The sequence below is a fragment of the Physeter macrocephalus genome, chromosome 14 (assembly GCF_002837175.3).
Source record: "Physeter macrocephalus isolate SW-GA chromosome 14, ASM283717v5, whole genome shotgun sequence".
NCBI lineage: Eukaryota > Metazoa > Chordata > Mammalia > Artiodactyla > Physeteridae > Physeter > Physeter macrocephalus.
This window is the reverse complement of record NC_041227.1, coordinates 78,464,846-78,486,075: the sequence shown is the minus strand read 5'-3', so window position 1 is coordinate 78,486,075 and position 21,230 is coordinate 78,464,846. Positions and strand designations below refer to the sequence as shown.

General features: G+C 51.5%; 1 protein-coding gene across 1 annotated transcript in view; it reads left to right on the top strand.

The window, feature by feature from the left end:
* SDK1 (sidekick cell adhesion molecule 1) overlaps nucleotides 1-21,230 on the top strand; it is a 538,268-nt gene that overhangs the window by 332,691 nt on the left and 184,347 nt on the right. The window contains exons 13-14 of the mRNA XM_024119146.1: nucleotides 2,456-2,592; nucleotides 20,284-20,431. Coding sequence (XP_023974914.1) covers nucleotides 2,456-2,592; nucleotides 20,284-20,431 — 285 coding nt within the window. The remainder of the gene's footprint in view (nucleotides 1-2,455; nucleotides 2,593-20,283; nucleotides 20,432-21,230) is intronic.

Here is a 21,230-nt window from a genome sequence, read left to right as displayed (position 1 = left end):
ATCGACAGATGAATGGATAAAGAAGATGTGGCACATACATACAATGGAATATTACTCAGCCATAAAAAGAAACAAAACTGAATCATTTGTAGTGAGGTGGATGGACCTAGAGTCTGTCATACAGAGTGAAGTAAGTCAGAAAGAGAAAAACAAATACCGTATGCTAACACATATTCATGGAATCTAAAGAAAAAAAAAAAGTGGTTCTGATGAACCTAGTGGCAGGACAGGAATAAACACACAGACGTAGAGAATGCACTTGAGGACACGGGGAGGGGGAAGGGTAAGGTGGGACGGAGTGAGAGAGTGGCATGGACACATATACACTACCAAACGTAAGATAGATAGCTAGTGGGAAGCAGCCGCATAGCACAGGGAGATCAGCTCCGTGCTTTGTGTCCACCTAGAGGGGTGGGATAGGGAGGGTGGGAGGGAGACGCAAGATGGAGGGGATATGGGGATATACGTATACATATAGCTGATTCACTTTGTTATACAGCAGAAACTAACACACCATTGTAAAGCGAGTATACTCCAATAAAGATGTTAAATTAAATAAATAAGGTCACAGTCTATGTTAGAAATATTAGTTTGTTTATAAACGGTGTGGTGAGTTAGAGAGAGCTGTGTTTCTTAGGTAGCTGCAAGCACATAACAGCTTAATAAATTTCAAAGCGTAATATTTGAAGAGTCATGTACCACAAGGTTCATTGCAACACTATTTACAGTAGCCAGGACATGGAAGCAACCTAAGTGTCCATCGACAGATGAATGGATAAAGAAGATGTGGCACATACATACAATGGAATATTACTCAGCCATAAAAAGAAACAAAACTGAATCATTTGTAGTGAGGTGGATGGACCTAGAGTCTGTCATACAGAGTGAAGTAAGTCAGAAAGAGAAAAACAAATACCGTATGCTAACACATATTCATGGAATCTAAAGAAAAAAAAAAAGTGGTTCTGATGAACCTAGTGGCAGGACAGGAATAAACACACAGACGTAGAGAATGCACTTGAGGACACGGGGAGGGGGAAGGGTAAGGTGGGACGGAGTGAGAGAGTGGCATGGACACATATACACTACCAAACGTAAGATAGATAGCTAGTGGGAAGCAGCCGCATAGCACAGGGAGATCAGCTCCGTGCTTTGTGTCCACCTAGAGGGGTGGGATAGGGAGGGTGGGAGGGAGACGCAAGATGGAGGGGATATGCGGATATACGTATACATATAGCTGATTCACTTTGTTATACAGCAGAAACTAACACACCATTGTAAAGCGAGTATACTCCAATAAAGATGTTAAATTAAATAAATAAGGTCACAGTCTATGTTAGAAATATTAGTTTGTTTATAAACGGTGTGGTGAGTTAGAGAGAGCTGTGTTTCTTAGGTAGCTGCAAGCACATAACAGCTTAATAAATTTCAAAGCGTAATGAGTACATTTTTTAAATTAAAAATATCAAGGATAATTATGGCTTTTTGTGCTGACCTATGTGGGTTAGCAATAATTGATGTCTAAGAGAGACCAGAAGCTAGTTAGTGGGTGAAGCGGGTGATACCCGGCCTCCCCTTTCCCAGCACTCCTTGTAGGAGAAGAAGCCATTCTTAATGGCCACAGAACAGGGTCCTGCTCCCAGAGCGTGAGATGTAAAGGTTAAATATGGGCTGGGCAGTTCATGATTGCAAGGTTGCTGACCCGTCGGTGGTAGAAACCATGCAGTTGGATTTTGATGCTTTGTCACCAGGAAATCCCAATGAAGACCCTTTCTGTTAGTAACTTCTTTCCAGAATTTATTTGCTTTGTGTTTCCATTTTATAGCCTTGCTGATGCATTGTTTACTATTTCCATGGGGTTCCAGTTAGTGTTTTTACCACGTTTCCCTTCCAGTGCTTTTCCCAAATCTCCATTATCCAACAGAAGACAGAACAACAATATAACCTCGCAAGCTCAGTAATGAGGCTGCTCCGTTGTCCGAGAATACATATGGGCATTTTGGCTGGTAACTCCAAATGGCTGGTGTCGGAAACTTCCACAGCAAATTATATTTCCCAGGCCTTTTCTTTCCTAGTCTGTGGCTTGCTGCCTTCCCACTAACAGCCTCTAGCTGTAAAAGCCAACTGTTCACCAAGTTTTCTCAATTAAATAGTCTACTGTATAAAATCGGTGCTCCCCACTCGATTTAAGCGAGAGTCGGTAGTTGTTTAATCCCTACCAGAGGGGTTAAATCAAATTATGTTTGGAAAATAAAACACATTGTGAACGCTGAAGGGTTTTCTGGGGGCGGGGAGTAGTTAGTGTTTGTGTTCGGGGCGTGTTTGATGTTCTCCATTTCCAAAACATTGCCCACAAGGACCGGGCAACTAAGAACCGGGAGGCTAACCCACAATCCTGACGTGCGTTTTCTCTTCTTTTCTTTTCTCTTCTTTTCTTTGCTCTTTTGTATCCCAGTGAACTGCCTCATTCACCCCAGAACCTCCTGGCCAGCCTGAATTCTTCCCACAGCCACACCGTGATGCTCTCCTGGGTCCGACCCTTTGATGGAAACAGCCCCGTTCTTTATTACATCGTGGAGCTGTCTGAAAACAGTAAGTAACGAAGCAACATTGTCGCCACGGACAACAATCAGATTTCTCCCTGTGCTCTTAATGTCCTTAACCTTTACATCTGGCTCAGACCCAGAACAACTAGTAAAACGTTACGATGCTTTACGGAGTTTCCAGTGAAAACCACAGCTCGGGCTCTGGGAGGATTACAGGGCGGCGTGCGAGCCTAGGCGGGCAGCGGGCGGAGTGGCTGGTGGGCCTCCTGTGGGAGCCTGGCTTTGGGCCGAGGCCCCGGACGGCTGTGCCCACGGGGCCGCCCTGAGCAAGGGACCCAGGTCAGCATGGGACGAACTTGGAAATGCATGAACAGTGCCTCCACCGGGGCTGGTCTGGGGGTCAGCAACAGTGAGGGGCAGCCCGCTTTGGCGGTTTGGGTGCAGACATCGTGCTAAGGGCTCAGTGGGCGCTCTCCTTCCCCGGCCCCCCAGCAGCGGCCGGCCCCGCCCTTCACCAGACAGTCTCCTCCTTCACTGGCCTTGCCTCCAGCCCCGCTGGCCACCTCCCCTCCTCTCTTCTGCTGGCCTCTCCCCTCTGCTCTCCCGGAACCGCGTCCTAGGACATCTCGTGCATCCCTGTGACTTCCAGTGGCGCCTTTTCCTGATCTTTGACCTCCGGGACCGCAGATGGAGCCCACATAAGCAGTTGGCAGCTCTAATCTGGTTGTCTCACGGATGCCTCCACCTGGGGTTCTTCAAACTGTGTCTTCTGACATTTTAACCCTAACTGTTCCGCCTCATCACTGCAGCCACTCTAATCTCAGTGTCTGCCCCCTTGGTGCCTCCTGTATCACTCAAGCCAGCAGCCCAGGAATAGTCCTGGGTTTCTTTTTCCCTCTCCCGACCCCACGCCTACCCCAGTGCATCAGCAGTCCTGCCCGTCTGTGCTCTAGGACGTAGCACGAACCTGCTCTCCTCTCTCTGTCTCTCCAGGGCATGGCGCCCTCTCACCAGGACAAGTGCCACAGCCTCTAACTGGTCCCCTCCTGCCACGTTTCTTCTCTTCCAAGCCGTTCTCACGCAGGCCGAAACATCGACCTTCCTAAAATATAACTGCGCTGTATCCTCCCTCCCCCGTACGAATTCAGCAGGGCCTGGAGCGGAACCCACCCCGCCTCGGCCCCCGGGCAGCCCCCCAGGCCCCTGCTTCTTGCTCTGTGCCACCCACCGTGTTTCACGATGTCTCCCTAAGGGCCAGGCTTCCCCCGTGTCCTGGCCCCTTGCCTGGGCGCTCCACACACGAGCTCCGCGGAACCGCTTACTGCCGAAGCTGGCTTCCTGCCTTTGTCGTTTCACTGTTACTCCAGGCTCCTCCCTGGGCCCTCCCCCAGGGAGGAGCTGGCCACACCACAGGTCGCCGGGCCCCTGTGATATCAGGTCGGCCTCCCTGGGCTGGCAGCTGGTCTCATGGTGACGTTACTGTAAGTGGGTCTCTGTCTCAGGCCCGCTGGGAGCGGTGCTCTCCCACGGCCCTCCAGCCAAAACGGGCTGCCCTGCTGAGACCCCGCCGGGGCTTGGCACTGCTCGCTTCCTCGGGCAGCACGGCCTGCGGTTCTGCCGCGGCGCTTCCCGAGCTCGCTCGACCTGCACACCCTCCCTCTGGCTACTGACCGAACTCACGTGTTTCTCCTAATTACCTTTCGTTCTTCCACCTCCTCTCGCATGATGGAGAACCCCCTTCTCCTCATCACATGCTCAGACCACAGCAGGCCCTGTCACTCAGTGGCGCGCGGAGTGTAGGCCCCTGGCCCGAGGTCGCAGGTAGTAATGGGTGGGGAGGGGACTCCGCCCAGCTGTCAGCCTCTGGAGCCCCTGCTCTTGCTGATGGCCAGGCCACTGCAGAGAAGTTTCAGGGGGCAGAGACCCCTCCCTCTTGTGCTTTAGCAGCGACTTTGTGGTGAAAGTGGACCCAGGATGGCACTTTGGTGTCCGTCTCTGCGGGGGTTAAAGGAAGCCGCTCCGTGGACCTGCCTTTATTTGAGTTGGGCTCCCCCAACCCCTTCAGCATTCTACTTCCGTGTCCTGGCTTTCTAAATGTTCACCCTTGACTCCAGTGGCTTCGGTTCCAAGCATCTCCTAGGCTGAGGTGCCTGGGGCCCAGGCCCTCGCTCCCTCTCCGGGGTCCTCTGCGTGGCCTGATGTGGTCTCTTTCCTCAAGGAGAGCGTAGGGTGTGAGTGGAAATCAGCCAACACCCATCTTAGTTTTAGTTCGACAGCTCTGATCAAAGAGGGGAGGGATTGGCAGTATTTATTGATGTAACTTTTCTGGGCGGCTAAGGTTTTCCCGAGGATGTCAGGGCCACGTGGCCTGTAAGCCAAACGGGGCCTGACGGTGATCTGTGCGGAGAGAATTGCCAGGAGCCGGCTCTCCATCGGGGCTCTGGCAGAGGTGGCCCCCGCTGGCTGTCGTCTCCTTGAGATCGGGACTGTGTTTTACTCGTCCGTCTTTGTGCCCTCCAGAGGCGCTCACCAGATGAACTGGGTCAGTCCCTGGTGGGGTCCCCCGTGACGGACTCAAGTTATAATCACAGACCATCCGCCAAAAGGGAAGTGCTCTGTGGCACCCAGGTTACATAAAAGGCATTGTTTCAAAATGCCACACCAACTATTTTCTTAACAGCGTGCATGATCGGCTGGTTCTTTGTCAGACATCCTGCCTAGATAAGAAGCAGGTCTTACGTGCAATCATTTATTCCATCCGTCCGTTCAGCACCAAGTCCTGATTGGGCGTCTGCTCTGCACCAGGCACTCTGCTGGGTGCTGGGGCGCAGAGCTGAAGCGGTCAGTCTCGACCCACCGACGGCAGGGACCTGGTCAGACGCGTCGACACATCCTGCCACGAACGGCGCTCCCGCCGAGCTCCGTCCCGAGTTCCGTAGGGGGACGGCGCGTGGAGGCCCCAGCTGGGAGGTGGACGGTGCCCTCAGAGGGGCAGGCATGCCAGGAGAGCGGGGCCAGCAGACGACAAGGGGCAGCGTCAGCAAAGGCCCCAGAGCGTAAGCCTCGAGGTGTTTAGAAACAGCCGGCTTTCAAGGTGCCGCCAATGTGGGGAGCCAGGCCAGGATGCTGAGAAAGTGACCGAGGGCGTCATTAGTCCCTCATCAGCCTCTGGCTCTCCTGCTGGACCCACCTGGAGCTGGCTGATGCCCGGATGCTTTTCCTTCAGAGGAAAAGTAGTGTAGAAGAATCCGGAGTACTCTACGCTATTGTTATGATCGTTGCACCAAGTGTGATTATTACACAAAGAATCTAAAGTGGATAAGATGCTTATCTCCGGGCTGATACCGATTTCAATTGTATAAAACACGCCTGCGGCCTCGGCTGAACATCCCCTCGTGTTGCTCTCAGTGGATTAGCCGCACGTCTCCCTGATGTGCGGACAGCAAGACCATCACTGTCTTCTGGGCCAGTGATCAGGTTTTTATTTTTATTAGGAACCAGTGCCCTTAAGAAGCAGCTGAACATGCTGGCTAATTACGGTCAGAAAAAACAGCTTAGCTGCAAGCACACTAAAACGGAGATGGTATTTGGCCTACACTCCGTGGTGTGCAAGTGGACAGTTCTAAATAGCTCCGTCCAGCAGCCCACTCATCCAGCTACTCAGGGTACCCGCCGCCGCCCGCGCCTCCTGGCAGGCTGAGTAGGATGCCTTTCTCCTGGAAACCGTGGATCCGGCAGGGACCAGACCGGCGGGGTTTAGTGGCGGAGGCAGGCGCTTTGTAACACCTGCCCTCACAACATGCCAGCCATTACGAAAGGGCTGCTTCAGAGCTTTTATGGAGCAGAACTCTGGAGCTTGTGCCGAGTGTTTGTCCGTGCACTGGACTGGGGCCGAAGCTCTTTATGGAGAGTACGGGCCCCTGCAGGCGCCCTGTGGTTCCTCTCCGTGGAGCCGGTAGTTCTCTGGTCCCAGGCGTCTCTGTGGGAGGCCAGGGGCTGGAGAGGGCAGCGTTGTCCCAAGGCCTGGCCCGAGGTACAAGCCTGCTGGGCTGAGAGCAGGGGTCAGGCCCAGTGGTGGCCAGAGGCGCCTTGGGGCATCCCTGTGTTAAGAGAGAGCAGGGATTCTTGACATCTTCATGGCAGGGACCCTGTAAACAGGCCGAAAACTCTGTTGCGTAGCAAAAGGATTTGGCCCATTCTCTAAAATATTTGTTGAGTTTAATTAAGAATAAACTTTCTTGAAGATTACTATGATCACGAGGGGGAGATTGCCAGAAAAAACTTGTGATGGACTCTGAAGTGGACCCAAAAGCAGGTCACTGGGTGTCTCATCGAGCAGCCTTCAGGGTTACCTGATGCTTTGGGGGCCTGCACTTTGCATTGTTTTTGAGCTGTTTTTACAACCCTAGATTATAGAAAACTTGTAGTGCTGCGTATAATTCTTGTCCATAGAAATGCAAATGAGTTGTGTCCTGGTTATAAGTGGCTACTGCAGTAGTTAGTTATTGCTCGGTAGCTATTGGTCAGTTTTGCATCTGTTTGTAAATTCATTTTAGCATTCCTCACTGTCGGTATGTGTGTGTGTTGTTCAAATGCTCTTCTGATACATTGTAACGTCTTACTGGTTCCCTCATTAATTAATGACAACTAAAATCTTTGACACATGCTCATTTTATATTTGGATGAGAACCATGATTTTCCCTTTTTAAAAATGTGTCCTTTAACACGAGTGCATGGGCATCCTGTAGTGTTAGAAACGCACAGACTCATCGAAGGCAGCACGTGCCACAAGCTTCCACGATAACTGACATTTGGGAAAGGCCATCTCTGTGTCTCAGACTAATTCTCAAACCGAGCCCTTCCCAGTTTTCATGAGTTTAACTAAGGCATTTTACTGCTAAAACAGAATAAGCTTGGTCTTTGACCACTCAGAAAAAGTAAGTCTTTTCCCCATTAATTTATTCAAATCTTAGCACGTGACTCCTGTTATTAGGTCATTGCAGGTAACAAGCATACTTACGTGAGAATTTCAGAATATTTCATCTTGTTTAGTTCTACTGTTAGTTTTTAACAGATAGGAGTGTTCATAGCTTTATACCTCATAATAGTTAAATTTAATTAAAATATTAAAAATACCTTTGTAATTTGTTATTAAAGTTATATATGCTCATTAATAAAAACTTTAGAAGTTACTTACAGCACAAAGAATAAAGATAATCCCGATGACCCCACACGTGTGGAAAGCAACCCGCCGCCCGTGTGCTTGGTCCCTCCGCCGCCACGTCCTCCAGGACTTCGCTCCGTCGCTGAATCCCTCGGCTCTCGGTCTTGAAGCTCCGCTCTCTGCTGGCTCCCTCTGGCTCCGAGGAGAATCATCTCCACCTCTCACGCCATCGCTCCTCTCTGCCAAAGCCGTAGCATCATTTCCTCAGGACAGACCCAGCGAGCACGGTCCCCTCCTCCTGGACATCGCTGCATCCCATGCTCTCTCCAGCCCTGCCCTTACAGCTCTGCTCCCTGGCCTTGACGTCCATCTCCCTCCTCCTTCTTACGTCTCAGTCTTTTGTCTCTTGGACCATTTTCTCTGACTCATCTGACTTCATTTCCAGTCCTGCCCTTACACTGTTGGTGTCCCTTGGTTTTCCTTGCTCAGGACGCTGGTCTTCTCTCCCCACGTTTCCCCCCGGGATCCCTTCCCCCAGGGTCACCTCCCACCGCGGGCTGCAGCTGCCCGGCACGTGCTTCCGACCCAGACCTCAGATTCAGGTAGACGGCTCCCCCTAGACGTCCCCACCTAGACGTCCCCAGGTTCACCAAACCCAAACTGTCAAAGTAGACCTCATCACCCTGCCCCGAAGTTTTCCAGGTTAGAAACAGAGACGTCATTCCTGTCTCCTCACCCCTCCCCGCCCCCCTCAAAGACAGCAGTACGTCCCTTTGGGTTGGTTTTACGTCTCGTCAGTGTCTGGTCTCATCCACTGCCCCTCCGCATTTCAGCAGCCCTGTCCCTGACTGGCTCTGCCCCGTCTTTCAGTCCCACCCATCTGGCCTCCTCAGACCCTCCGCCCAGGAGTCCCCGCGTTCTCTGCGTGTCTGCGGAGTGCACACCCCGCTTGAAGCCCTGCAGAGGCCCCCCGAGCAGGCGTCTCATCCGGGCTGGGCAGGGAGCCTCGGGTTCCCCCAAATGTGCTTGTGTTTCTAGCAGCCTGGAGACTAGTCCCGGGCCACCTTCTAACCAGATTGCCAGCCCTAATTCCTTCTTTTTTTTTTTTTTTTTTTTTAATATCTTTATTGGAGTATGATTGCTTTACAATGGTGTGTTAGTTTCTGCTTTACAACAAAGTGAATCAGTTATACGTATACGTATGTTCCCATATCTCTTCCCTCTTGCTTCTCCCTCCCTCCCACCCTCCCTATCCCACCCCTCTAGGTGGTCACAAAGCACGCAGAGCTGATCTAATTCCTTCTTGTATAGAAACCCTTATTGCTTAGAGAGGAGATTCCAGGCTTATTAGCACATAAATAGCGCCATTGATCACCTGACCCCCACCTGCCTCTCCAGATTTATCTGCAGCCACTCATCGCCCTGCTTTCCATGCTTCAGCATCAGGGCTCTGCTCCAAGCTCCCTGAGCGCACCCAGCGGCGCCACTGCACCTCTGCTCAGCTCCCCAGTCCTGCCCTTCCGTCTTCCGCCGGCTCCTCTGTAGCCTCTCCTCTGGGAACTGTCCTCTCCAGGAAGTGCTGTCCCCAGACTCCCGCTCCACATGCAGGGCGGCCCTGCTGATGTGCCCAGCGGGCTGGGGAGGCCCTTAGAGAGTCAGCGCAGGCAGGATACCCAAACTAAGCAAAATATCGGGAAGGAAACTCTGCAATAATTTTTTCCTACTCCAGGTTTGCAAAGATATTTCCCTGTGTTTTCACTGAGAAGACTCATGGCCCTGAGCCTTGAGTGCAGGTCTTATCGTTGTTTTACTTTCATTCTTGGACTTCTGGTCCTGCTGACCACATTTTCCAAGTTGGTCGCTTTTCGTACTTCCCCTGCTATGATCTGTCAGTTTCCTCTCCCCTGTTTTTCTATCAAGGCCTGAGGGCTTTTCTTGTCATTTGTGACAAGAATTTTTTCAATTAGTTTTTTTACCCTTAATTTTTGTGTATTACTTTTTGACATACAGAAGGGTTTATTATGTAGTAAATCTACTGATGTTTTCCTTTATGATTTCTTTCATCACTTTTATGTTTGGATATTTCAACACTATCAAGCATAACGTATATTTTTATAAGTTTTCATCTTGCTTGTAAAGCTTTAAGGTTTAATACATTTAACTCTTTAATTCATCTGGAATTTAGATGTAAGTAATCTGACATGTGACCTTTTATTTCTTCCAAATGACCCCATTTTTTTCAGCATGACTCATCAAATAATCCATTTATTTATGAAGTGCCTTTTTCATATATTAAGGGGACCTGTTTATGTAAAAGTCCGTGGAGTTTGTTTGGACCCATTGATTCATCACCTGATCATCTGCCAGTTCTATACTATTTTGATTGCTTTAGTCCCAAAACATGTTTTAATAACTGATAAAGCATTCCCCTCATCTTTTCAGAAATTTTGTTAGTTCTTGTCACCTGTTTAGTCTTCCAGAAAAAAATTGGAATTATTTTGTCACATTTTGAAAATCATCACATTGACTTTTTAATCATGTTAAACCTATGATAAGTTTTATGAGAACTGACTTCTTGGTGATTCTGTCTTCCCATCCAGAAAAATAATATGCTTCTCCATTTCTTCAGCTATTTTTTTATATTGCTTAGTGAAGTTTGCAGGTTTATACCCATAGGTTCTATACTTTATTACAGTTACAGTTGCCCTAAGATTTCGTCTTATTGCTAGTGTAAATAGGATCTTCTTTCCATTTCATCTTCTAAAGAGTTATTCATTGTTGAAACATAGGAAAGCTATTGATGTTTAGGTACTTGTTTATTATTATTATAAATATTTTTCAGTTGATCCTTTTAGTTTTCAAGGTAGACAATGGTATCTTCTCCAAATAGTAAAAATGTTTTGTTTCCTTTTGCTTTTTTTTAAAAAATAATTTATGGTAATCCTCTTATTTATGTACATTTTTTGGCTGCGTTGGGCCTTCGTTGCTGTGCGCGGGCTTTCTCTAGTTGCGGCGAGCGGGGGCTACTTTTCTTTGCAGTGTGAGGGCTTCTCATTGCGGTGGCTTCTCTTGTTGCGGAGCACGGGCTCTAGCTGCGCGGGCTTCAGTAGTTGTGGCACGCGGGCTCGGTAGTTGTGGCTTGCGGGTTCTAGAGCACAGGCTCATCCGTTGTGGCGCACGGGCTTTGTTGCTTCACGGCATGTGGGATCTTCCCGGACCAGGGCTCGAACCCGTGTCCCCTACATTGGCAGGCAGATTCTTAACCACTGCCCCACCAGGGAAGCCCTCCTTTTGCTTTTATATCTTACTGGGTTGGTCAGAATAATTTTTAAAAGTAAAGGTAATTGGCATAGTCGTTGTTTATCTGATCTCAGTGGGATGTCTATGAGGGTTTTACTGTTATGTATGATATTGATATTTTTGTTGTTTATTGAGTTTTGACAAATATATATACAGCATGTAGCTCACACCTTAAACAAGATAAAAACATTTTCAACATTTCAGAAAGTTCCCTGTGTCCCTTTCCAGTCTTCCTCCTTCAAAGGCAAGCACTCTTCCGAACTTCCATCGTGTTCCATATGAACACGATACTGATTTGAAACAGCCGTTTCTCATCCTGTAATCCTTTCCTCCCATTCCTGGTTCTTAGGGTTTTTAAAATATAGGTAGGGATGTTTCTTCTTTCTAAGCAAGTTTTTTTTATTTTAATTCCATTTAGCAATACCCTACAATTTATGCAGGAGAGTTCACTACATGAATACCCTGCAGGCTCGCAGCTCTGCCGTGAACTCCCAAGGTCCTACCTCTGGACAGGTTTCCCAGCTGACTCTGAGGGACTTGGTCATCACGATGAGGTTCCCGAGCCTCAGACTTGAAATCAATGTCTTTTTCCTTAACGTGGAAAGAAACACTGTCTTCCCTAAGTTAATAGCTTTCTTCATCTTTTCCAAAGGTGTGCAAGAACCGTCAGGTTGGAAGGACGTTTCTGCATCCTCTGCACCTTCGCTGCCTCTGACACGTGGAGAAGTCCGCACAGCAGGCAGCTCTGGGGTCAAGAGGCTGCCGGCTCTCCCGGGCGACTTAGCGGCTTCCTTTTGCAGCCCCACGTCCAGAGTGTTGCTTTGTTCCCTGAGCTAGTCAACAGGGAACCCAAAGCTAAACCGAGTGCTTAGCTGAGCTTCCTAAGTCGCCCGGGTGTTAGAACATCTCTCTGGCTTCTTCTCCTTAGTGATTTTGGATTTGTTTATCCTTAGTTTTCATTTCATCATCCAGTGTCATGCATATTTCACTTCAGAAGGTCTTCCACAGCAGGAGATCTCTCTCCCTGTCTCTCCACACACACACACACGTACACGCTCACGCAGGACAGAACGATGCCGGACTGAGGGCCGAGCCGCGGAGGGCGGCGCAGCGCCGCGTGGAAGCGGAGCCTGGCAGCTTGGCGCGCGCAGCTGGGCCGGCGGCGCGGAGCGGGCAGCTCCCGTCCTGGCGGCAGAGGGCAGGGGCCCGGGGCCCGGGGCCCGGGGCCCGGGGTGGGGAGGGCCCTTATTCTGAACTGGTGAGTGAATCTCCGGGAACAGGGGGCCGAGGATGGCCGGGAAGCCGGGCGCGGGAACGGGAAGCGCCCTGCGAGGTCGTGGTCCGGGCGCTTGCTGAGTCCGAGATGGTGTTTGGGGGTTCAGGCAGCGACGGCCCAGGGCAGTTCGTCTTTCCTGGAGCGTGGAACATTCTGGTGCCGATACCTTTCTCGAGCAGGGCTTCTCGTGTCACCTGCTGGCCCAAGACTGGCGTCTGGAGAAGGTTCCCGGAGGCCCCGACGCCTGCGCCCCCCGGGCGTCCTCGGGGAGGTGGGGAGATGCCCCTTCACGGCGAGACGGTGCGGCCCGCTGGCTCTGCTGCCGCCTGCCCGCCAGCCGCTGCCCGCGAGCGGCTGAGACACCCCCTCCGCCCGCTGTTAGCTGCTTCAGAGCTGACGCCGGGCTTTGCGCTGTCTGGCTTGCCAGAGTGGCGAAGGGACTTTGTTCTTTATGCTTCAAATCGCTTTCATCCGTCTTTGAAACACATCTCGCACGGGTGCTTGCTCAAAGCCTCGGAGGGTGAGGAAGCGGTTTCGGTCTTGGCTCACTTTTCTGTGGCTTTTTGCATGTTGAACCTCACGTTAAAAGCACTTGCTCCCATTTTAAAATCCCTCCGGGAAGACAGCGCGCGTCAGTCGTTCCCTGTCGCGCTGCTGTGTCGTAGGCCCAGAGAGGGGCTGAGGCGGGGGGGGGGGCGGGGGTTGGGGTCCCGCCCGGGGTTGGGGTCCCGCCCCCTCGGCTCCCTGCCCTCGGGCAAGGTGAGGAGGTGGGCAGGGCAGCCGAGGGGCCGCACAGCCCCTGCGGGTCCTCGCCTTCCCAAGCCCGTCCCCCAGACGGACGCGGCTTCCTGCGCGGGGACGCCCGGTGCAGAGCAGCGGCCCCTGCGGCGCGCGTGTCTTCCCCGAGGCCGGCTCAGCTGCTTCCACCAGGTCGCCGGCCAGCCGAGGCCGGGCCCGTCCCCCGCCCACCGTGTGGGGCTCCCTGCCACCAGGACTCGTCTCCTGCCCCAGCTGAGTTGCCCTCCGCTTCTGCGTCTGCCCAGGGCCCGCGTCCAGCCCCCCTGGCCAGTGTCTCCTCTGATGCAAACGGCTTCTCCAGTTCGGGGGCCACACTCTTCTTCCCAGGACTGTGTCGCCCCGTGAGCCACGCCTGGGGCACATCTGGTGTCTCACCAGCAGCTCGGGAGGCCCAGTCCCTTGGATGTGAACAGCCGAAGGTCTCAAAGCCAGTTCTTGGCATCACTCTGGCCTCCGTCCTTAGCAGAGAATTTCATTTAGTTCCTTGAATGCTCGACTCTTTTGTTCTTAACTCCTAAGGCGAAACTTGGTGCGTTGTAACTGTAACCCCGCAGACTTTTATTGTTTCTCTAAAGGCAGACACAGCAGAGAAAGCCTTCCCCAAGCGGCAGGTGTGAAACTGTTTCAGCCTTCTGCTCTTTGGGCTTTTGTCTTAGGCGGAAAGTACCCGTCCGCTTCTCCTCCTCTCCTGGCCCAGTGACGATGTCTGACGAGCCTGAGTCTCTCCCCCCGTCCGTCCTTAGGGGACTGGCCTGTCCCTCCTGTGACCTCAGTCCTGTCCCCCACGATTCCATGAGTAGGTCCGGGTCTCAACATCCTTTCAAAATTGTGTTTCGATTCGCTCATTTGAGGTCTGTTTAGTGCCTCGACAGAATCATGGAAGACCTCGTGGTCTTCTCTCAAGATTACGGTCTATTCTAAAAATGTTATTTCTGCCAGCTCCAGCTTGAAATTCTAAAGCGTCACTACAAAGTATATTCCTTTCATTCTTTTAATAATTTTTTATCCAGAATCCTGCAGAAGGCTCTCATTTAACCTTGCAGAGCTTGCTCTCATGTGGGCTTCCCTTTTAAAGTCCAGATGAGCTGTGAATAAACCAGGAGAGGCTGCTCCGTAGCCCTGGGTGTGCTTGCCTCTGAGTCTTCCCGTCCGCCCGGAGCAGAAGAGCGGCCTGGAGCGGGGATCCATTCCACAGCCTCCCCCGAGCGGCCTCGCTCTGCGGAGGCTGAGATTATTTGTGTGTCCGGGCTTCGGCCCTGTGTCTCTGTTGGCACGACGACAGTACTCTGAGGGTGCTTTAATCTAGACACGCGCGTGTCATTCATCCCGCCAAAGTAATTTCAATAACCCGTTCAGCTGAACACTGAAGTAGAGGTCAGAGTCTCTGAAAAACTTGAAAATAATTACACAGAGCACTTGAAAAATCATGAGAATGGTTTAGAAAACGACTGTAATATTGACCTGTACTTGTTTTGTTTCCTGTTTTTCTCCTACTCTTTATTTTCCAAAGAAAATTTTTGTTAATGAACTTATACTACTTTTTTCGTGAGATACACACATATATATGTGTGTATGTGTATAAAAATAAAATTTACCTTTTCGTATCACTCTATGGATGTACAGTTCTCAGGACAGGCCCAGGTTTTATAGCTTATGTAACTTTGGAGCTTTGGTTAAGAAAAACCATTCAAAGCTGAAGGTACCCCTGCCGGGACCTTGGGCAGGGCCAGCGCACGTGGGGGCCAAGAGCCCAAGGTCCCTCTGGAGGGGGCACAGGGTCCACCGTGAGGGCGTTGGGTGACCGCTCTTTGCAGCCCGTGGAGGTCCCGGCCCCTTGTTTTCACTCCACCCAAAGGCAGCAGGTCCCCAAACACGAGAGGTTCCCGTGAGCCACGTCTGGGACAGCCCGCCCTCCAGAGCTCCGACCCCAGAAGAACCCCAGTGGCTTAAATCCGGGCTTTCCGCGTCCAGCTGGTGAGCGCCGTGCGTGCCTGGTGTCCTCATACGCCAGCCCTGATCTCTCCTCGCGCAGGACACCCGGGGCCTCCAGTGCAGGCCCCGCACCTGCCCCTCTCCTCCTGGTCCCGCCGACCCATTAACTGACTGGCCTTTTCCCCCCTCGGTAAACGTTTTATCTAGAACACTTTTTGGTTTACAGGATAACTGTGGAGATAGAGGGCTCCCTGGACCCCGTGCTCAGTTGCCCCTCTTATTAACATCTTGCCTTTGTGGGGGACCTTTGTCACAATCAGTGAACTAATATTGGCATATGGCTATTACCTGAGGGCCATGCTTTCCTCGGGTTTCCTCAGCGTTTTGCAGATGCCTTCTTCTGTCCCAGGATCCCATCCAGCGCCACATCACATGCAGGGCCCGCGTCTCCTTGGGCTGCTCTTGGCCGGGCAGTTTCTCAGACTTACCCTGGTTTTGATGATGGTGACAGCTCTGAGGAGGCGGCTCAGGCGTTCTGCAGGATGCCACTCCGTTGGGGCCCGTCAGGGCGTTCTCTCGTGGTTGGACTGGAGTTTGGGCTTTGGGGGAGGGAGCCCACTGAGGCGACGCGCCCCCTCCTCACGTGCCATCCCACCAGGCGCCTGTTCTCAGCTTGCCGCTGCTGATGTGGGTCAGGCTTCGCAAACGCCGGGGGCTGTAACCGAGTCTGTGCCTAGGGTCGCGTTCTCTGCGGCCCCCGTCCTGAGCCTGCACCCTCCGCCTCGGAAACCCAGAGCACTTGCCTTCAGCGCCTACACAGCCAGCCCGGGGCGGGGAAGGAGAGTGTCTGATCGGCGCGACCTTGCCGGACCCTCGAAGGCGACGGTCCGAGAGAATAGCTCCTCTTCTGAATCATCTCTGTGACCGAGCCCTCGGCTTCCTTGCTTTAATGCTAAGCAGCTACGAGAAGTCAAAAGAACAACATTGGGCTTATCCGGGAGTTTCCACGAGGTGGAAAGACGAGGCCATAGTCCGTGCCTCCGTTTCTCGGGTGTGAACGGGGAAGCTCGTACCTGCCGCAGGTAACCGTGGAGGCTGGATGCGCCCCGGTGGCGGCATCGCCAGTGCCCGGGGCACAGCAGGTGCTTCCCCAGAACAGGGAGGGATCCAGTTCCTACGGTGGGTCACACACTCTTCTAGGTGCTGAGGATCCAACAGTGAATTAAATGCATTCGAATGGAGTTCATCTCGTGGGTGGCTATTTAAATGGGTAGCCATTATTATTATAATACGTATGATATTTATATTTCAGGAGACACAATACGCAGACAGTTGTAGCCAAATCAGCAGTGGAATTACAATTAGAAAAATAAATTTGCATCTTAATTTTCCACTTAACTCACTCTGTAACCTGGGGGAAGTTATTTTAATGAAAGAATGTTCATTCTCATCCACGTAAAAAAATACAAGGGACAGCATCCGTGAAATCATATATTTTCATCTATCAAAGGTACAATTTAAGACAGTTATAATGCTCACTGCTGGCAATGCAGTGACAAAATAGTCACTTTCTAACAACTTTTTGTTAGGAAAAGTACTAAATACGCACAAAGGTACAGAGTGTTCTTGTATTTGGTTTCAAAAACCATTAATATTTTACCACATTTGTTCCATCACTTCCCCACCTTTTTTGCTAAAGTATTTTAAAAGAAATCCCAGAGATTTTGTCATTCCATCCTTAAGTGATTCAGTAAATAGCTCAAAAGAGGACATTATACCTAACAAAATGAATGGAATCCTTACTATCATCTTATCCTCAGTCCACATTTAAGTGTCCCTCATTGTTTTTTTTAAAAAGTCTTCTCACAGTTGATTTGCTTGAATGAGGATCCAAACAAGGTCCATCTGTTGTGTTGGTGGTTTTGTCTCTTTCGTCTCTCAACCGACTTTCCCTGCTTTTAGCCCCCGCCTGCCTTCCTCCCCGCTCTCGCCTGGGGTACAGGCCAGGGCACTTGCTTGTTGCATGTCCCAAGTCCGGGATTTGGCTTGGCTAGCTGCTCCCTCCTGGTGTCACTTACTTGGCTCCTGCATCTTCTTTATCGCCCAGACACATTCAGCTCTTGGTTTTGTGTGCTTTCTTGCGGTGTGTGAGTGTCAGCGCTTCCCGGCTGCTTCTGGATACCCCGTACCTCGTCTCACAGGGCGACGCTGGAGGCCCGGCTGCTCTGTTCTCGGTGATGCTGGACCATCCAGGAGCCTAGGCGGTGACAGCCCGTAAGGCTCGGGAGAAGTTATTTAAACTTCCTGAGTCTTGATTTCTCCGTCTGTTAAGAGGAGAGATAATACCTCCTTCCCAAGAGGACTCGTGTGGTTACAGATGTGAAAGCACTTCCAGACTTCAAACAGCTGCACAAATGTTGGGTATTAATAATGATAATGGTTCTTCTGGCAATTAAGAAAATTTTCTTTGAAAGTATCTTCCTTCCTCAAGTACCTTTAATTGAGAAAACGGTGATGCTCTTTTTTTTGTTTAATCGAAAAAAGCTTCGAGTACATTTGGGAAGATGGAAAGCCACCAGCTTTTTAACCAACAGACAGAGTGGAGGAGTGATTAACGCCTCGTGGTTTCTGGGCTGCCTGAAGCCAAGAAAGAGAGCAGAGGTTTGTTTAATAGCCTGGCTGGGGAAGACTAAAATTCCTTAGTCTTCTAGGTTAGAGGAGCAAGGGGCATCCCCGAAGGGGTGCAAAACAGCTCTTGAAACTTTTATGGGATGGGTTCCTTTATCAAAAGATTCTTCCACGTTCCAGCCCTAAGACAAGCATCCTGTAATACTCTTTTGTGAGGACTGGGAGAAGAATCTTTTAAAGGGATTTTGCCTGTTGATTGTCAGGAGCAGACTCGCTATTTAAATTTTAACACTTCTCGGCAAGTCTGCAAAATTCCAAAGCCTGGTGGTGAGCAAATCCTCCCTAAATCACTTTTTTTTTTGGTACAAATCAGGGCGCCCGTGACATGGATTGGGTTCATTTGTATTAGTTTTCAGTTTAATCTCTCTTCCTGCCAGGTCTTTTATCTTCTAGAAGGAGAGGAAAAAGAATAAGTAAAAAAATCCTACAGATACAACCAGAGAACTGAGCAGAGCCCCAGGGTCTAGAGCAGATTAATAGGCCCTGTTGTCAGATCAAACCGGGCAGCAGCTCCTACCACTCAGGCTACACTTTCACGAGCTGTCTACGCTCTGCACGAACAAATGGCTGGGAGTCAGGGAATCGCGTGGGGCTGAGTTTGGGTGGGAGGGAGGGAGGGCGCTTGGGGCGGGAAGGAGGCGTCCGGGGCGCTTCTCTGCCCCTTCCCTGTGCGATTAATGGTTTCAGCCCACGGGCTCGACCACTGTCCTCCTGACTTTGCCTCTTTCTGAAATTGCCACGGTTCGCTCCGTACCTGACTGAGCAGGTGAGCGCTTACAGACCCTGTGATCTGCAGGAAGAGAGGGATGGAAGACGTGTTTTCTTCAGCGCGTGCGGCAGGGCCCCCGCAGGAGCAGGCAGCGCTCGTGACCTAGGATAATCGAGGGGGAGTTTACGAGGGGCGCCGCAGAGCCGGGGAGAGAGATCGTGCAGGGCTGCGCCGTAAGAAGAGCAGGGACCTTTGGGTGAAGGATGCAGACAGTCTGGGGCAGCCTCCGGTGAGTAGGGAAGAGCCCTCCCTGCCAGGCAGGCCCTCCAGGGCACAGGCAGGGTGAGCAGGGTGGAGAGGGGGCCTGGGGTGAAAACGGGAACGTGCGGCGGAGTCCCTGCCGGGGCCGGGCCTACGCCAGATGCATCGGCGCCCTTCCCTTCTTTCATACTCATCGGTCTCGGGAGTCATGTGTCCTCCCCCTTGTGTTATGTGCAATTCCCACCAGTTAAACTTGTTAACGGTGGTAAAATACACATACATGACATTTTCCATCTCAGCCACTCTGGCGTGTACAGTTCGGGGGTGTTAAGTACATTCACGCCGCTGTGCAGCCGCCACCCCCATCATTTCCAGAAGTCTTTTCCTCTCGCAAAACTGAAACTCCGTCCCCACTAAACACTAACTCCCATCCCCCCTCCCCCAGCCCCCGGTGTGCTCCAGGTGTCTCATGTGAGTGGAATTATATTACGTTATCTGTCCTTCGAGGACTGGCTTATTTCACTCAGCATAATGGCCTCAAGGTTCATGCATGCTGGAGCATGTGTCGGAATTTCTTTTCTCTTCAAGGCTGAATCGTATTTCGTTGTGTGGATGGACCACATTCTGTTTGTCCATATTCATCTATCGATGGACGCTTGGGTTGCATCTCCTTTTGGCTGCTGTGAATAATGCTGTTACATTCATGATGCTTAGCGCCACTTCCAAGAGATGAGAAAGCTTGATTTGCTGTGGGTCGGCCCCCAGCACCCACATTTCACTCCACTGATAACTTGAACGTGTAGTTCAGGGTCATAGCGCTTCTGAGTGGAACTGACAGAGGGCACTTGTTCATCGCAGGGCATCGCTGCATGAAATGACTGCGCCCCAAAGCCCGTTTCAGCTCTATAGAGACAGTCCCCCTACGGTGTAGGAGCCGACAGAACCTTCTGAAGCCTTGCAGGCAAGCGCCCACTTGGCCGACAGAGTCTCTCGCACGCCTGCCGGAAAGCTGGGAGCAAAGATATTCGAAACTCGCTGTGCATTTCATTCCGTGTCTCTGCAGCCAGAGCCGCTCAGGGGCGTGGCAGTGCGACAGTTGCCACGCAGATGGGTTGCAGGATGCACGGCCCATCTGTCTTTATCACGCTCATTTCCTCTTTTATTAAAATGTTAATGAATATAGGTTTTATTTATCATTTGGCGACACGTGCAGCATCCTGTTCCGGGAGACAAATCTGCAATCTGCCATGTGAGCTGACAGAGACCCTCCTCCCGTTACAAATCGAACACAGGATCGAGGAATATTGGGTTCCACTTAAACTGCCACACGCAGGTTGAACCAAAAAATCCCTCTACTTGCTGACAACCGCATGGGGTTAGCAGGAGGCACGCTGGACCCGGAGTGGGAAACGCGAGTTCAAAGCCGGGCTCTCTCGTTACCCACCGCGGGACCGTGCGCCTCGGTTTGCCCACCTGTTCGGTGGAGCCAACCCCTCCACCTGCCTTGGTCAGCAAATGAGCTCGTCTATGGGAACGCACTTGGCACGCACTTATTGTCGTTCAGACATGTGCTTGGAGAGGCTTGACCTTGTTTTGCTCGTTCTTTCAGACTCTCCGTGGAAAGTGCATCTGTCACACGTCGGCCCCGAGATGACAGGCGTCACCGTGCGTGGCCTGACCCCGGCTCGTACCTATCAATTCAGGGTGTGCGCCGTGAACCAAGTGGGCAAGGGCCAGTACAGCGCAGAGACCAGCAGGTGTGTGACACCCACCCCTTGGAGAGGCACACGGGGAACCGAGGAAGCATCGAGTTAGGCCCTCAGCCGCCCCGCCTTCGTCACACTGGGGGGAGCAGAGAGGAGGCCCGGTGGCTCGCCGGGCTAGCCAGGGGGTCCTTAATTACCGAGGGGGGTCTCTGAGGCTTCTCTGGTGCTCTGGCTGTGCCAACATAAATCATTCCCAACCGCACAGCCCTCCGCATACGTGAGATTGAGAGCTTGCGGTGTTTCCATGCCCTCTGTGTACCTGCCTGCCAGCAAGGTGGGAGCTGGTGCCACCGTCTTGACAGGTAAACACTGAGCGGGTGTCGGCAGGAAGCCAGGTGAGCTCTGGCGCTTCCCTGGGGGTCCTGATGCTGTCCCCCGCACCAACCCCCCCCTCCGCAGGCCAGGCGGCTGCTTTCCAGCCTGTTCAGATGTGACGTGGGGAAAGGGCTTCATCCTGGTTCAGTGTGCCCTCCCCAGCCAGCCTGAGCTCTCAGTGGGCTTGTGCTATAGAAGAGTTGAGAGATCTAAATGACTTTTTTCGAAGTGCGGGAGTTTGATATGAGAAATATTGAAAGAGCCGAAGGAAACCATTGGGAAGGAGCCTCAGACTACGGCCTGCGAGCTGCCTCGCTCACACCTGTGACCCTTTAAAGAGCGGAGGTGCCACGGGCCGTTCAGACAGAATAGGGTCACCTCCCACGTCTTCCTTGTCGCTTGCCGAACTGATTTCCTATTACGTTGATTTTTTTTTTTTTTTTTTTTTTTTTTTTTTTGCGGTACGCGGGCCTCC